The sequence below is a fragment of the Macaca thibetana genome, chromosome 6 (assembly GCF_024542745.1).
Source record: "Macaca thibetana thibetana isolate TM-01 chromosome 6, ASM2454274v1, whole genome shotgun sequence".
NCBI lineage: Eukaryota > Metazoa > Chordata > Mammalia > Primates > Cercopithecidae > Macaca > Macaca thibetana.
In genome coordinates, this window is record NC_065583.1 from 2,896,254 (window position 1) to 2,911,615 (window position 15,362).

The following is a 15,362-nucleotide window of genomic DNA, read 5'->3' on the forward strand; positions in this document are numbered from 1 at the left end:
CCACGTGAGTCCTCCCTCTGTCCGGCATATCCATGCTATAAGCACTCCCTGCCCTTAGTCACTGAGCAGCCATCTGGGACGTCAGATCAACTGCCACGTACTGTAGGGCTTGTGTTCACGAAATTCTTACTTTACTTCACAGTGGCCCTAAAGTGCAAGAATAGTGATGATGTCATATTGTTATAACTGCTCTATTTTAGTATTAGCTGTTATTGTTAATCTCTTACTGTGCCCGATTTATAAATTAAACTTTTTCTTTTTTTTTTTTTTTTGAGATGGAGTCTCGCTCTGTCGCCCAGGCTGGAGTGCAGTGGCGCGATCTCCACTCACTGCAAGCTCCGCCTCCCAGGTTCACGCCATTCTCCTGCCTCAGCCTCCCGTGTAGCTGGGACTACAGGTGCCCGCCACCTCACCCGGCTAATTTTTGTATTTTTAGTAGAGACAGGGTTTCACCGTGTTAGTCAGGATGGTCTCGATCTCCTGACCTCGTGATCCACCCGTCTCGGCCTCCCAAAGTGCTGTGATTACAGGCGTGAGCCACCACGCCTGGCCTAAAGTAAACTTTTTCATAGGTACATATGTATAGGAGAAAACAGTACGGTCCCTCACTGCTTAGTGACAGGGACACATTCTGAGACACGTGGTCCGCTGTTGACCAGAATGCCCTTATGTGGCACCTGACTATACATGTAGGGTTTGATACTGTCTGTGGTTTCAGGCATCCACTGGGGGTCTGAGAATGTATCCTCTGATGATAAGGGGGAGCTACTGTATTCTGTTGTATGGATTCACACCACATTTTATTTATCCCTTCATCCATTGATGAATATTTGGGTTCATAAAGCTTTGTGAATAGTACTGCTGTGAACATGTGTGTACATGTTGGAACACTTGTTGTCAACATTCTTGGGTGTATATCTAAGAGTGGAATTGGTGGGTCATAATGGGAGTTTTATTTATTTTTATTTTTTTTTATTTATTTATTTTTGAGGCAGAGTTTCATTTCACTCTTTGGCCCAATCGGGAGGCAGTGGCACAATTTCCCCTCACTGCAACCTCTGCCCCCACTAGTTCAAGCGATTCTTCTGCTTCAGCCTCCTGAGTAGCTGGGATTACAGGTGTGCACCACCACGCCTGGCTAATTTTTGTATTTTTAGTAGAGATGGGGTTTCACCATGTTGGCCAGGCTGGTCTGGAACTCCTGACCTCAGACGATATACCCACCTTGGCCTCCCAAAGTACTAGGATTACAGGTGTGAGTCCAGCCAAGAGTTTTATCTTTTAATTTCTAAGGAACTGCCAAACTGTTTTCCAAGAGGCTGCACCGTTTTACATTCTAACCAGCAATGTATGAGGATTCCAGTCTCGCCGCATCCTTGCCACAGTTTGTTCTTATGTCTTTTTGATTATAGCCATCCTACCGCGTGTGAAGTGGTATCTTATTGTGGCTTTGATTTGCGGTTCCTTAATGACTTAATGACATTGAGCAACTTTTCATGTGCTTATTAGCAGTTTGTGTATCTCCTTTAGAGAAATATCTATTTGTCTTTTGCCTATTTTTAAATTAGATTATTTATATTTTTATTACTAGTTGTAAGGGTTCTTTATGTATTCTGACTACTAGACCCATGTCAGATATATAATTTGCAAATATTTTCTTTCATTCTGTGGATACTTTTTTTTTTTTTCGAGACAGAGTCTTGCTTTGTTGCCCAGGCTGGAGTACAGTGGTGTGATCATGGCTCACTGCAGCCTTGAACTCCTGGGTTCAAGCGATCCTCCTCCCTTAGCCTCCTGAGCTCAAGTAGTTTGGATTACAGGTGCACACCACCATGCCTGGCTACATTTTTAATTTTTTTGTAGAGATGGGGTCTTGCTATATTGTCTGGGCTTATCCTTTTTTAACGTAGGCATTTATAGCTATACTTTTTCCTCTAGGCACTGATTTTGCTGCATTCCATAAGTTGTGGTATGTGTCAGATTCTATTTCATTTATCTGAAGTGCTTTGTAGTTTCCTTTTTCTTCTTTGACCTATTATTTTAGTCCATTTTGTGCCACTATAACAGAGTACCTGAGACTGATTAATTTATAAAGAATGGAAATTTATTCTCTCATAGTTCTAGAGGCTGGGAAATCCAAGATCAAGGTGCTGGCAGGTTAGGGCCTGGTTTCTCTGCTTCCAAGGTGGTACCTTGAACCCTGTGTCTTCCAGAGAGGAGAAACACCATGTTCTCACCTGGCAGGAGGTGGGGGCTGGGAGAGAGAGAGAGAAACCACTTCCATGGGCCCTTTTTTTTTTTTTTTTTTTTGAGACAGAGTCTTGCTCAGTCACCCAGCCTGGAGTGCAGTGGCGCGATCTCAGCTCACTGAAAGCTCCGCCTCCCGGATTCCTGCCATTCTCCTGCCTCAGCCTCCCAAGTAACTGGAACTACAGGCGCCCGCCACCACGCCCAGCTAATTTTTTGCATTTTTAGTAGAGACGGGGTTTCACCGTGTTAGCCAGGATGGTCTCGATCTCCTGACCTCGTGATCCGCCCGCCTCGGCCTCCCAAAGTGCTGGGATTACAGGCGTGAGCCACCGCGCCCGGCTTATGGGCCCTTTTTACAGTGGCATTTCCATTCCATGCGGGCAGAGCCTCCCATTGGTCCTCACATTGGTCCCCACCTCCCCATACTGTTCCATTGGGGATTAAGTTTTCCAGACATGAATTTTGGGAGATACATTCAAACCATAGCATCATTTGTTATTTAGGAGTGTGACATTTAATTTTTCTATGTTTGTGAATTTCCCAAATGTTCTCCTGTTACTGAATTCTAATTTCTCCTGTGGTCCCAGAATGTACTTTATATGATCTCAATCCTTCTAGATTTATTGAGGTTTGTTTTACGTCCTAGCACGTGTTATGAATGTGCTGTGTGTGCCTGAGAAGAAGGTGTGTTTTGCCTCTGTTGGTTGGAGTGTTCTGTAGATGTCTGTTAGTCTGGCTGGGTTAACAGTGTTCACATCTTCTATATCCCTGTTGATCTTTCATCTAGCTATTGTATCTGTTCCTGAAATTTGGGTATGGAAGCCTCCAACTATCACTGTTTAATTGTCCATTTCTCCTTTCAGTTCTGTGGTTCATTTTTGCATCATGTTCTGGGTCTTTTTTTGTTAGTTTCATATGTTTATAACTGTTATGTCTTCCTGATGAATTGACACTATTCATTATAAAATGTCCCTCTTTATCTCTTGTAACATTTTAATTTATTTTTTGAGACAGGGTCTCACTCTGTCACCCAGGGTGGAGTGCAGTGGTGCCATCTCTGCTCACTGCAAGCTCCACCTCCCAGGTTCAAGTAATTCTCCTGCCTCAGCCTCCCTAGTAGCTGAGATTATGGGCGCCCACCTACCGCACCCGGATCATTTTTGTATTCTTGGTAGAGATGGGGTTTCATCATGTAGGCAAGGCTGGTCTCGAACTCCTGACCTTAAGTGATCCACCCACCTCCTCCTCCCAAAGTGCTGGGATTACAGGCGTGAGCCACCATGCCCGGCCTCTTGTAACATTTTAAAAATCTGTTTTGTCTCATATCGATCCAGCCATTCCAGCTTGCTATGGTTGCTGTTTACATGATATGTCTTTTTCCCATCTTTTTACTTTCAGCCTGTATCTTTGAATCTAAAGCGTGTTTCCTGTAGACAGCATGCAGTTTTTTTTTTAACCAAGTCTTACATCTCTGCCTTCTAGTTGGATTGTTTAATCTGTTCTGATTTAAGGATTTTATTATATGGTTGGATCTGTGTCTGTCATTCTTGTTGTCTATGTCTCCTGTCTTTCTTTGTTCCCCCCCTCTTCATTTGCTGTATGCCCTTAGGACAGTTTCCAGACATTTTATTTATTTATTTATTTAGAGACAAAGTCTCACTCTGTCACCCAGGCTGGAGGGCACTGACACAATCTCGGCTCGCTGCAACCGGGAACTCCTGTGCTCGAGGAATCCTCCCACCTCAGCCACCTGAGTAGTTAGGACTGCAGGTGCATGCCACCACGGCTGGCTAATTTTTAAAATTTTTCTGGTAAACATTGGTCTGACTTTGTTGCCTAGGTTGGTCTCAAATTCCTGGGCTCAAGTGATCCTCCCGTTGTGGCCTCCCAACATCCTGGAATTACAGGTGTGATCCACTGCACCTGGTCCCAGAGACGTTAAGTGGTATGTTTTTAGTAATTTTCTTCGGTTAAGTGTTGTTTTGCTGGGAAGAGGATCCGCTGAGCTCCCCACACAACTGTTTCTTATGCACATGTAAACTGAGAAGCACTGCTCTACTTTGTAATACTCATAGCATCCAGAACAATCTGTAGCTGCTAAAACAATTATAGTTGCTAAATAAATATTAGATACACAAGTAAGTGAATAAAAGTTCTGGCTTGGAATTTGATTTGTGATGGGTTGAAAGTCATTTATAATTGCAATTGTGTGTGTGTGAGAGAGACAGACGGCGGGGTTGGGGGGCAGGTCTCTGCATTAGAAGCTAGGAAGGAATTGAGTACCTAATATATATTTGGGGAAAAAGAATTATAACCAAAAACTGATCAAGTCTTTAGTTGTAACTACCAATTTCCAGGAAATACAAGAAATAGAGGAACATATTAACTGATAGCACAGGGATACCATCAGCCAAAACCAGGGCAAATTACCCAGTTTCTTTTTTCAACAGATATATTGAGAAGGAAAAAAAGCTAGAGGGGAAACCTACAGACGACAAATGCTTGAGACATATCTTCTGATTGTAATATGCAGGTCTCCTGATTGTAATATGCAGGTCTTGTTTGGATTCTGATTCAAATAATCTTTTAAAAATGTGATGTAAGAACTGGAAAATGTTAAACTTGCTGGATATTTGATATTAAACAGTATTTTTTAAGTGGCCAGGCACAGTGGCTCACGCCTGTAATCCCAGAATTTTGGGGGGCTGAGGCATCCGGATCACTTGGTCAGGAGTTTGAGACCAGTCTGGCCAACGTGGAGAAACCTTGTCTCTACTAAAAATACAAAATTAGCCAGGCGTGGTAACACATGCTTGTAATCCCAGCTATTTGCGAGGCTGAGGCAGGAGAATTGCTTGAACCCTAGAGGCAGAGGTTGCAGTGAGCCGAGATCGCACCACTGCACTCCAGCCTGGGTGAAAAGAGCGAAACTGTGTCACAAAAAGGTTAGGCATGACAATAGCATGATGGGTTTTAAAAATTCCTGTTAGAGTTATATACTGAAATATTTATGTATAGAATGGTATAATGGCTGGGGTTTGGGGTATGTTTTTTTTTTCATTTTTGTTTTTGAGACCGTTTTTCACTCTGTTACCCAGACTGGAGTGCAGTGGTGTGATCTCAGCTTACCACAACCTCTGCCTCCCAGGCTCAAGCGATTCTCTTGCCTTAGCCTCCCGAGTAGCTGGGATTACAGGCATACACCACCACACCTGGCTAATTTTTGTATTTATAGTAGAGACAGGGTTTCACCATGTTGGCCAGGCTGGTCTCGAACTCCTGACCTTGAATGATCCACCTGCCTCGGCCTCCCAAAGTGCTGGGATTACAGGCATGAGCCACTGCACTCGGCCGTGTTTTTTGACATCAAAATAACATGGCAGAGATGCATGCATGTGGCTACTGTTGAAACAATATTGGTCTTAAGTTAATCACTGTTGAAGCTGGTTAATGGGCACGTGGGAGTTCGTTATACTATTTAGTCTATTTTTGCATATATTTACATTTTTTCCTTGAAAAATAAAGTAGATCTTCATCCATAGTTCCTCTAGGTGCCTTTCAGAGGCTAATGAAAGTCTAGTTCAGAGAAATAAATGCTCATCACAGGGCTCACGGACTCCCAGAGAGAACATTTCAACAAGTAAACATTAGCAGATGCGTAAACAAAGAAGCCAGCATGAACAATACAGCAGAGCTAGACCCGTAAAGACCGCAGTCACTGTATGATCCACTGTAGTACGCTTAATACATTTAAACATACCAGGCCGGGTGTGGTGGCTCATACCTATAATCCCAGCACTTTGAGAGGCTGAGGTGGGCAGATCACATGAGGTCAGGAGTTTGAGACCAGCCTGGGAAGATGGTGGAACCCTGTCTCTACTAAAAATATAAAAATTAGCCAGGCGTGGTGGTGGGCACCTGTAATCCCAGCTACTCAGGAGGCTGAGGCAGGAGAATCTCTTTTTTTTTTTGAGATGGAGTCTGGCTCTGTCGCCAGGGCTGGAGTACAGTGGAACGATCTTGGCTCACTGCAACCTCTGCCTCCCGGGTTCAAGCGATACTCCTGCGTCAGCCTCCTGAGTAGCTGGGATTACAGGTGCCCACCACCATGCCCAGCTAATTTTTGTATTTTTAGGAGAGACGGGGGGGTTTTACCATGTTGGCTAGGCTGGTCTTGAACTCCTGACCTCAGGTAATCCACCTGCCTCAGCCTCCCAACATGATGGGATTACAGGGGTAAGCCACCACACATGGCCTTATTTTTCACCTTTTAGGACATGCATGTGTTCCCCATGGCTGATGACATCTTCCTTGGCTGGAGTGCAGTGGCGCGATCTCAGCTCACTGCAACCTCCGCCTCCAGGGTTGAAGCGATTGTCCTGCCTCAGCCTCCTGAGTAGCTGGGATTACAGACACACGCCACCACGCCCGGCTAATTTTTGTATTCTTATTAGAGGTGGGGTTTCACCATGTTGGCCAAGCTGGTCTTTAACTCTTGACCTCATGATCCACCTGCCTTGGCCTCCCAGTGTGCTCGGATTACAGGCATGAGCTACTGTGCCCTGTCCAAGAATCTTAATTTTGAATAGAGATTACAGAAATGGATTATGGTTTAGTGAAAGTTGGATTTGTCCCAAAGTTCTTGGAGTTACCATCCTTTAGTCTTTCTTGAAACAGCTATGGGGAGAGGGTTCTGAGCTCAGGTGTTTACCCTCACAGGGTAAGCTTTCCCTTGAGCCTTGGGTCTGAGCTAGTGGAAGGCGCCTCGTGCGTGGTTCCTTAAGGCCTGGTGAGGAGGGGCTGCGCAGACATGGCAGGATGTCCTCCTGCCAGCCATGGGGAGCAGATGTGGAAGAGAGGAGGAGATGGTGGAGGCCTTTTTATTCCAGCAAGCGGTAGTTGGTGCGTGGCTTATTATCGTCCGTCAGGGTGTTCTCAGGGCACCAAGAGGTACAAAGCTTGTGTCTGTCCTCCAGAAGCTGCAGTCCAGGTGGAGAGGAAACCAGACAGGGTTTGCCAGTCCCCTGGTGGCCTGGCTTTGATTTTTCTGAATGATATTCTTCAGCAGTTGATACAAAATGAGGGCATCCAGCAGAAGTGCGTTAGCCACTTCATTTCGCCTGACGCAATGCGGAAGCCCCCTCTCGACACCCCAGGGACTGGATTCCCCCTGCAGTCCATCCTTCAACTGTGGATGCCACAGATAAACCAGAAACACCAACGTGCCCGTCAGCGGCCCCAGGGACTGGATTCCCCTGCAGTCCATCCTTCAACTGTGGATGCCACAGATAAACCAGAAACACCAACGTGCCCGTCAGCGGCCCCAGGGACTGGATTCCCCCTGCAGTCCATCCTTCAACTGTGGATGCCACAGATAAACCAGAAACACCAACATGCCCGTCAGCGGCCCCAGGGACTGGATTCCCCCTGCAGTCCATCCTTCAACTGTGGATGCCACAGATAAACCAGAAACACCAACGTGCCCGTCAGCGGCCCCAGGGACTGGATTCCCCTGCAGTCCATCCTTCAACTGTGGATGCCACAGATAAACCAGAAACACCAACGTGCCCGTCAGCGGAGAACGATGGGCGGAGCCACCCTGTGGGCTATTCATTCTTAAAAGAGCAACAAAGGTAATCGTTATGTACTGTGATTTATGGACCGTTTGAAGGAAAAGTCTTTTCTCCGTGTGAAGTATCCGATTAGACTGGGCACTTTGTAATGGGATTCTTACATGGGGTGGAGGTGGGAAGGGGTTTACGTTGGCTGTCAAGTTCCACAGCAAGTACTTTTCCTGACACGTGGAGCAGACGGCTTTGTTTGTTTCTTGCTTAGAGTTGAATTATTTTGGATGCCCTTTTAAACCACTGTGTCTTCCCCAGGAGAAACCCTTATCCTGAAGGATGCTCTCTCACGCAAGACAGCAAAATTCTTCATTTTAGCATGTATGGCATTTGTATTTCAGAGTAAACATCCCTAGCAAATGGCTGCAGCCTGCGTTTAACCGATTCCCACCGCCTTCCTTGAAAGAAAGTTCTATTTGTCAATTGTGTATGGGGCCAGTGTTTTGAGATGGATGTTGCTGCTGATCTCAAAATAGAAAACCACCTTTTCCTAAGATGGCTTGTGGCTTCTGCAGCTGTTTCTAGTGCAGAAAACAAATCTGTAGCCCCTTCGGTGTCGCCCCTTTGGTGGTTCTTGGCCACCCATAGCGATGCTGCAGGTCAGCTTTGGGGGTAAGCCTGGGCACACTTCCTGGGTGACAGTCAGTAGCTGGGATTAATTGTATTTGTTCTTGGACAGATATTTGTATCTTGCTATTGTAAACCTCAGGATCTGGCAAGTTAGTGATAACACATGATATTTGCCTAGAGGTTGTCACTGAGCTGTGGTTTAGGAAATTGGCCCCACGTCTGTAGGACGGGCTCATTAACCCAGCACCACCTCCTCTCCCTTCTCGCCATGGAGGAAGCATCTTAATTCATACGCACTTGGCAAGTGCTTTTTTGGGGGGTAATCATTGAAAACAAAGCATTTGCTAATCAGATGATTAATAGTAAAACGGGCTCAGAAGACTTCAAGGCCATTTCCAAAGCCCCCATCAGCAGTGTTTATACACATACGACTTGTTAATTGTAAGTAATCCTTCTCCACGGAGGTTATGAAAACACTTCAAAGATTCTCTAAAAGACAGCCCTTGATCCTGTCAGCGGTGCTGATTAAGGAAATTGAAACATTCTTTCATTCAGTGAGTTTTCCTTCAATTAGCTTGAATCTCTGAGATCTGACTTCCTCCCCTGGTCCCGGAAAGTTTCCACATCAGGCCAGTGTCCCCCTGAAATCCTAGCTTTTCTGGGGTAGAAGCAGAGGGAAGTGCGTGTCCAGCGGGTCCGGTCCAGCATTCTGGGACGTTCATGGTGTGTTTCCCTGCGTTTTGGCCCACGGTGTTTCTGAATGACTTTCTTGCCACCTGCACCAGCGAGCAGGCCCCGCAGCTGGAGTTCGAGCAGCTGCCCTTCAGCCACGCACTGTTCATCATGTTTTCATCGGGCACCACGGGCGCACCCAAGTGCATGGTGCATTCCGCTGGGGTAGGTCTCTGGGGAAAGCCCTGCAGGGGCCTCCCATTGTCTGTTTGCTCCAACAGGGCCTCCCAGCTGATGATGGCAGTGTTGGGGTTGTCAAACTGCACTCCATCCTTGGAGAGTCCAGCGTGCAGCTTCTCTCCAAGTGGGGTGCTGTGCAGAGATGAGGCACTGGGCCCAGGTCAGTGGAGAGCTGCCACTCCACGGGCTGGGATGGCACCTACCACCATGGTGACAGGCTTGGAGATCACTGTACAGTGCAGTGTGTCTTGGGGGTGGGGAGTGCGCTGGCTGAACCAGCTACATTCACCCTGCAGGTCCGGACCACCTGGGGGATTATGAACTCAATAGGTCGGCACTCCCAGTGTTTTTAAAAGAATGAGTCAGAATAGACAAGAATAGATAATACTAGCACGGTGCCAGGTGCAGTGCCTCACGCCTATTACCCCATCACTTTGGGGAGCCCAAGGCGGGCAGATTGCTTTGAGCCCAGGAGTTTGAGACCAACCTGGCCAACATGGCAAAACTCCATTTCTACTAAAAAATACAAAAATTAGCTGGACGTGGTGGCACACACCTGTAGTCCCAGGTACTTGGGAGGCTGAGGTGGGACGATTGCTTGAACCCAGGAGGCAGAGGTTGCAGTGAGCCAAGATCATGCCACTGCACTCCAGCTGGCAACAGGGCCAGACCCTGTGTCAAAGAACTAAAATAAAATATTAGCACAGAGTAGGCTCATAAGAGGTATAGGTGTTGTTTGGGGAAGCTGTCATTACACGGAGTATACATGGATGTGTGCACATGCTGAGGGCATATTGTAAAACTTCTGTCTGACCGTAGGTTGTGGTTAAAAATGTGAAAGCCATGGTTAGGTTATAGAGTCTGATGAACTGAGAAGGAACCTGCCTGTGCTGTGAGTGTGTTAGGGCTGCCATAACGAAATACCACAGGCTGTGTGGCTTCAGCACCAACGTGCCGCACAGTTGTTCTCATCTGAGGCCTCTCTGCTCGGCTTGTGGACAGCCGCCTTCTTGCTGTGTCCTCGTACGGTCTATAATGTGACACCCCTTGGGGTCTGTGTGTGTGTCCAAGCTTCTTCTCCTAAGGACCCCAGTCAGATCGGGCCTGGGCCTTCTCTGACAGCCTCATTTAAATCCAGTCACCTTTTAAAGGCCCGTTTAGTCACATTCTGAGATACATGGGATTAGGGCTTCAACATACGAATTTTGGGGGTGCACCGTTCAGCCCATGACACATGCTTTTAATTTTTCTTATTTCACCAAAAGTCTAACTTTATTAAAGCACCTGAAATAATATGTTACTACTATGCAATAGAATTTATACATATGGGTTAGTGACTTTTAACCTTTTATTTATTTATTTTGAGATGGAGTCTTGCTCTGTCACCCACGCTGGAATGCAGTGGTGTGATCTTGGCTCACTGCAACCTTCGCCTCCTGGGTTTAAGCAGTCCTCCCACCTCAGCCTCCCATGTAGCTGGGACTATAGGCATGTGCCGCTATAGTTATTTTTATTTTTATTTTTTGTAGAGATAGGGTTTTGCCGTGTTACCCAGGCTGGTCTCAAACCCCTGGGCTCATGTGATCTGTCTGCCTTGGCCTCCCAAAGTGCTGGGATTACAGCATGAGCCACCATGGCCAACCAAACCTTTTATTTTTGAAAAAAATAAAATACCTAGGGAACCTATAGAAAAGTTGCCTGAATAGTAAGCTCCATAGTACCCTTCAGCTGGATTCTTCAGCTGGATTCTTCCATTGTTAACATTATCTTTTTAACATTTTCAATGTCTCTTTTTTTTGTTTGTTTTTGAGATAGGTTCTCACTTTGTTGCCCAGGCTGGAGTGCAGTGGCGTGATCATGGCTCACTGCAACCTCTACCTCCTGGGCACAAGTGATCCTCCTACCTCAGTCTTTCAAGTACCTTGGACCACAGGCACGTGCTACTGTTTTGTTTTTGTAGAGACTAGGTCTTGCTGTGTTGCCCAGGCTGGTCATGAAGTGGCTCAAGTGATCCTCTCGCCTCGGCCTCCTGAGTGCCGGAATTACAGGCATGAGCCACTGTGCCTGTTGTCAACACTCATTTTTAAAATGTCCTAAAAGCCTCTTTTGCCTTTTCTCTCTCTCTCTCTCTCTGTGTATATACACGTGTTATTTTATTTTTTGCTGAACCAGTTGAGAGTATGTTGGAGTCATAATAATCTTTCATTCTTTAATATTTTAGCATGTATCTCCCAAGAACAAGAACATTCCCTTAGAGAAGTGTAGCACGCTCATTAAATTCAGGAAGGTTGGCCGGGCGCGGTGGCTCACGCCTGTAATCCCAGCACTTTGAGAATCCAAGGCTGGCAGATTGTGAGGTCAGGAGATCAAGACCATCCTGGCTAACACGGTGAAACTCTGTCTCTACTAAAAATACAAAAAATTAACTGGATATGGTGGCAGGTGCCTGTAGTCCCAGCTACTCGGGAGGCTGAGACAGGAGAATGGCATGAACCCAGGAGGCAGAGCTTGCCGTGAGCCGAGATGTCGCCACTGCACTCCAGCCTGGGAGACAGAGCAAGACTCCGTCTCAAAAAAAAAAAAAAAAAAAAAAAAAAAAAAAATTCAGGAAGGTTGATGTTGGTGCAATGCCGTCACCTAATCCACAGTCCATACTCACAGGTCCCCAGTTTCCCAGTAGTGTCCTAGCAGCCCAGGTGGCGGGCCTTCTCAGTCATCAGGTCTCCTTCATGCCCTTGAATCTGTAGCAGTTCCTCGAGCTTTCTTTGTCTTTCATGACACTGACATTTTTGAAGAGCCCAGGCTCCTGGTTTGGCAGAATGGCTCTCTGGGTCTGTCTGATACCTCCTCATGGTTAGGTCCAGATGATGCAGCTTTGGTAGGAACACCGTGGAAACGATATGTCATTCTCCCTGCATCTGTCGGGGGGACACAATGTCAGTGTATTTCATTTTCATGATTTCACTGGGCCACTCTTCAGAAATAAAATGCCTGAGTGAATATGATGCTTTGCTTTTCTTTTTTTGAGACGGAGTCTTGCTCTATCACCCAGGCTGGAGTGCAGTGGTGCGATCTGGGCTCACTGCAACCTCTGTCTGCCAAGTTCAAGTGATTCTCCTGCTTCAGCCTCCTGAGTAGCTGGGATTACAGGGGTTCACCACCACCCCTAACTAGTTTTTTTTTTTTTTTTTTGTATTTTTAGTAGAGACAGGGTTTCACTATGTTGGTCAGGCTGGTCTCGGACTCCTGACCTCGTAGTCCACCCGCCTCAGCCTCCTAAAGTGCTGGGCTCATAGTTGTGAGCCACTGCGCCCGGCCGAATGTGGTGCTTTTTTTTTTTTTTTTTTTTTTTTTTTGAGACGGAGTCTCGCTCTGTCGCCCGGGCTGGAGTGCTGTGGCCGGATCTCAGCTCACTGCAAGCTCCGCCTCCCGGGTTCCCGCCGTTCTCCTGCCTCAGCCTCCCGAGTAGCTGGGACTACAGGCGCCCGCCACCTCGCCCGGCTAGTTTTTTTTTGTATTTTTTAGTAGAGACGGGGTTTCACCGTGTTAGCCAGGATGGTCTCGATCTCCTGACCTCGTGATCTGCCCGTCTCGGCCTCCTGTGGTGCTTTTCTAATAACCGCTGTCACATCTTACTTTCTGTGATCCTCCTCTACCCCGGGCTTGATAAAAAGAGCTTCTTTCTGACTCGGGTTGAATTCTTACCTCGCACTGGGACTCCTGAGCCAGTCTCTGGGAGTCAGGATTCTTGGTCCACGCGTGGCTCTTGCCTCTGCTCCAGCTTCTCCTCTGGGCCAGCTCTTCAGCTATCCCTGTAGCTCATTTCCCCATTTCTCTCAGTTGGCTCAGCCCATAGGGAGGAGAAGAATCCGCGGTATATTGATCAAACTTCTGATCGCCACTTCTCCCCCCAAACTGAGAAGAAGAGAATTCTCCAAGTGAAGAAACCTTTGCTTAATCAGACAGTGGCATTTGAAAAGGAAATACACAGGCTCCTTATTCTAGCTCATTTAGATTTTACAGATGTTCCCTCTACCTGGAAGCCATTTGAATCCATTCCATAAAAAATAAATATTTACATTGGAATCATTTGAAAGCCTTGTTGGGTTTTTTCAGAGTATTTTCATCTGAATGTGGAAGGGAGGCAACGTGGCTTCATCACCACCTGGATCTGGATTCACTGAAGGGCTTGTTGCAGGCTGTGAAATAGATCTGAAAGTCCAAGAGGCTGTCCAGGCACAGCAGGTTAATTCTCAAGAAACCTGGGGGTGGGAGCGAGGGGTGAGGTCGGTGGTGGGGGGCAAAGGCCTTATTTCTGGCAGTTACACTGGCTGACCGAGTTGCCCCTCTGTAGGCAGTGAGCTCTCCTGTCGCTCAAATCATGTGATTTTATGAAAGCCAGTTGGGGCGTGTTCACAGACTAAGTGTAGCTAGAATCGCATTTTCCCTGTGAAAGGGCAGCCCTGGTGTGCCTGGGCGCAGGTCTGTTAATGAGCCACCGAGATGAGCATTTTTAGAAATCTTGGAGACAAGGGTGAGGGCAGGGATGGGTGAATGTGGCCAAACAAGACATTTTAGGAAATATGGAAATGCATAGCTGTACTTTTATTTTTAGTGCTCTTTGCATAGTGCATGTCATTTTTTAAAAACATAAAAATGTATTAGATGTAACATAGCTTATAGATAAAATGATCGTGCCTGGTATATTTAGAGTGCGGAAAAATCAGGAAAAATTATATGTACTCTTATTTTCACTGGGCCCTTGCCTCTCCGGAGAAGTGACTAAGCATCTTGCTGGTTTTCTAGAATCATCTTGACCACAAACTTGAAAACAGCAAGGCAACATAGGCCAGAGCCCTTGGGCTGCTCCTAATCCTGCTGATTTAATGGGGTGGGGTTGTGTTACTGGTTTGTTGGTTGTGTTTTCTGTGTGTTTCTATGTGTTCACGTGTTTTCTTTCCATGAAAGGTGTCAGAAAGCAGCTCCCCTTTCTCTTCCTTACATGAAATTACTCTCCTACACTGAGACCCAGGAAACCGTGCTGTTTACGCTGCCTTACCCTCAGGGAAAGCATTCAGGCTTGACCATAAATATTTAAGAATTAAGGGGAAAATGATGGATGTGAATTGTTAAGATTCACACAGAGAAATTCTTGAGAGGAGGGGGCCCATCGTTTGTTTTATGCCGTCTGATACAATGAGGCTAATGAACCATTGAATGTGGGGCTTAGAGCTCCGCTGTGCTCACAGCAGACCACGTGGGTGAAGCTGCAGAGTTCAGTGCTGATTTTAAGTGAAAAAAAAATGGGAGGGGGATTTGCCACAGGTTCCTAGAATCAGAGTTCCCTGTCCTTGAAATGGATTCATGGAAAGATGTAGTTCATGGAGACAGTTTCTGAAAAGTTTGTCACCCCCAAATTATTGCCTACCTGATACAGAGAACAGAGTGTCATGGAACTTTCTAAGAAGCTTTTTAGTGTCTGGGGAAGGGAAGCGGGGAGGCTGTCCCTTGACCCTCACTGGGGCTTCTTGTTAAACCCCACCCTGCATCTCAGCTTCCAGAGCCTGGAGGCAGCCTCGGGGGACTGCAGAAAAGGGCTCGTCCCCAGCTAGTGATAAAGACATACTGAGACTGGGCAATTTACAAAAGAAAGATTTAATGGACTTAACAGTTCCACATGGCTGGGGGGGCCTCACAAGGCAGAAGGCAAGGAGGAGCAAGTCACATCTTAACATGGATGGCAGCAGGCAAAGGGAGAGGATGAGAGCCGAGCAAAATGGGTTTCCCCTTATCAAACCATCAGATCTCATGAGACTGATTTAGTACCATGAGAACAGTATGGGAGAAGCTGCCCCCATGATTCAGTTACCTCCCACCAGGTCCCTCCCACAACACATGGGAATTACGGGAATACAATTCAAGATGAGATGTGGATGGGGACATGGAGCCAAACCGTATCAGGCAGCACCTGCCCATCTCCCTGGCAGTCTCTGGAGGCTTCAGTTG

At 46.6% G+C, this 15,362-nt stretch overlaps 1 protein-coding gene across 1 annotated transcript in view; it reads left to right on the forward strand.

Annotated features, from left to right (window-relative positions):
* The first annotated feature begins 7,378 nt into the window (after positions 1-7,378).
* The window catches only part of LOC126957062 (acetoacetyl-CoA synthetase-like), a 53,485-nt gene continuing 45,501 nt past the window's right edge, over positions 7,379-15,362 (forward strand). Inside the window, 3 exon segments of the mRNA XM_050794452.1 lie at positions 7,379-7,478; positions 7,598-7,883; positions 9,098-9,341. Of these exon segments, the coding sequence (XP_050650409.1) occupies positions 7,379-7,478; positions 7,598-7,883; positions 9,098-9,341 (630 nt within the window).